A 2,330-nucleotide genomic window follows, 5' to 3' on the forward strand; every position below is an offset into this window, starting at 1 on the left:
CTATATTTGTCTATCATTCCACAAAGCAGGTAGTACTATCCTTTTCGAGCTCGGCAAAGATGCCAAATCTATTTTTGAGGATGTAGAAATAAAATTAATCAAGACAGACAATCGTCAAAGCTGTTCTCCTATATTTATCCACTGCCATTATAACGTGGACCTCACTATATAACGTGGATCTCACTTTAGCACATTGTTTCGTCGAGGCATTTGCATGAGGCTGCCTCGGTAAGAATCGATGCGTCTGTTGGTACTGGGCTGGGCTGTACGGAATAACGGAAATAAATTAGGTTATGTTTCTGGTTTTGATATTTTGGTACTGATTCCAAAATCATCTACCTTGTTGTGCTCATTTGATAACATTTTAATTTAAGGTAAGTTTTTCTACGATTGTTTCTACTCATGAATCTGAAAAAAATAATTAATGTATTATTTATATAGCCACATTTTACTAAGTTAGATCTTGGCTACTTCAAAATTTCTTGGCAACTGCTTGTATGTGCCTGCTCACATTGAACTTGTATTTTTACATTTTGCTGTACACCAGTCTGATTTTGGATATCTATTATTAGAAATGGTTTTGGAAGGGATCATTCAAATCTGAAACTACTCTACTGAGTTCGGGTCGGCGGTTTATTGTATCACCTTCTTTTATTGCCTCTTTTTGATTTTCCTTTGTAATAATTAGTATGTCAACAAAAGATAAGGTTACACTATTTTACAAAGCTGGCTATGATGATAAATGTTTTGGTGCTTGTTATCAAAGCCAGCGAGTGCTGATATTATCAGAATTAAAATTTTCAAAACACTTGATGCCGGAGTTTACTTGTATACCAGTAAATATTTCGAGGCCGCCAGATAGTTTTCAAAGGTTGGGTTTGAGGCTCCGTGTACCTGCTCTTCATATTCAAAACGAATTGGACGATAAAATCGAGCCAATCGATGTAGCTGATGATATTGTTTCGAATTTGCAATCTCGTTTTCCTGGAGGAGTAATTAGCAATCACTGGGAAGCGCAAGCGGAAAATGTTACAAGGTAAGTACGGTATCTAACATTTTATTGGAACAATTTGTCTTCTAATTTTAAAACTGTTGTGACTAGTCATTCTAGTAGTTTCTTGTATTCCATTAATATATTATCCTGCATGCTCTATTACTATTCTATCAATAGCCTACAGCTAAGAAATAAAATTTGATTCACAACTTAGATTATTACCGATGAATTATAGTAGGTGCACTTTATAATAGCAGTGGAGAAAGATAGGAGATCAACTTTGCCGGTTTCTCTGTCTTGTCAATGCCTCCTATAGATGATAGCTGAAACAGGTTTACCTTTGATGTAATATTAACTGTTCATTCTCGTTTAAAATAATCAATTATATTTCATCAAGGAAAAAACTATATTTTTGAATAATTTAATTATGAATTTTCATAATTAAGTTTAAATATTTTGTTAATAAAATTATTAATTCTACATTGTTAAAAGACGATCTGGCAACAGAGCAACGCGAGAAAGAGATAGCGCTATCCGCTTTGTTGAATGATAGACAAGGATAGCAATACCATTGTCAATCAAACACTGCCATTATAACGTGGACCCTCAATATAACAACCCAATTCATATACTATTTTAGACACGACTAGTTCCGGCAGACCTTGCATCTATTAAGTGTCAAAATTGTAAAATACATTATTAAATTCCAGTAATTTAGTTTACTATAGCATCCTAATTTCATATTATTTTATACCCGACTAGTTTTGTCTAAACTTGCATGTATCAAAATTGTAAAATACACTATTAAATTTTAGTAATTCAATTTTCTATGTCTGGTATTACAGTAATTTCTTCTCAAAATTCTGCTACCTAATTAGAGGCATTGCTAAGGATAGCCAACATCTCGAGCAAGAACTGTCCCTCATTGACGAGCATTTGTCGAATGTAGCGTCGGAGTCAGATGACGACACAGGCTTGCTGTTTCTGTGCGGAAATCAGATGTCTCTCATAGATTGCGAAGTACTGCCAAAATTGCATCAGGTCAGGGTGGCAGCTGCATCTCTCAAAGGTAAATTATTCACTTTTTCAAAACTCCTTTAGAAACTTACCTACTTTACTTCCTATTTTTTATTTGTTCGGTCCTCCGAACGGTCCTAAGTCCGAGGAGTCGTCATGAATCCTAGATTCAGACTTGGAAAATAAATCGCCTTTTAAAGGGACTCATTCCCTATCTGGAGGTAAACAAATTTCTAAACAATAGACAATATGAATTCCAAATACAACAGATGCCACATTTGGTTACCCCGTTTTGGTAAGGGAACCCTTCAATAAGTTG

General features: G+C 34.8%; 1 protein-coding gene across 1 annotated transcript; it reads left to right on the top strand.

Moving 5' to 3' along the window:
• The first annotated feature begins 219 nt into the window (after positions 1–219).
• Positions 220–2,259, top strand: LOC111059409 (chloride intracellular channel protein 2). Its single transcript, XM_039444269.1, has 2 exons — positions 220–1,036; positions 1,840–2,259. Exons 1-2 carry the CDS (start codon positions 690–692, stop codon positions 2,093–2,095), a joined length of 603 nt encoding a protein of 200 aa, XP_039300203.1. The 5' UTR covers positions 220–689; the 3' UTR covers positions 2,096–2,259.
• The last annotated feature ends 71 nt before the right edge of the window (positions 2,260–2,330 follow it).

The sequence above is a fragment of the Nilaparvata lugens genome, unplaced genomic scaffold, assembly GCF_014356525.2.
Source record: "Nilaparvata lugens isolate BPH unplaced genomic scaffold, ASM1435652v1 scaffold4008, whole genome shotgun sequence".
NCBI classification, from domain to species: Eukaryota; Metazoa; Arthropoda; class Insecta; order Hemiptera; family Delphacidae; genus Nilaparvata; species Nilaparvata lugens.

Bases quoted from the DNA above. Each gene is read 5' to 3' on its own strand.
- LOC111059409 (XM_039444269.1), top strand. From the start codon at position 690: ATGTCAACAAAAGATAAGGTTACACTATTTTACAAAGCTGGCTATGAT. The intron at 1,037-1,839 runs GTAAGTACGGTA...CTGGTATTACAG, and splicing joins CAAGCGGAAAATGTTACAAG to TAATTTCTTCTCAAAATTCT.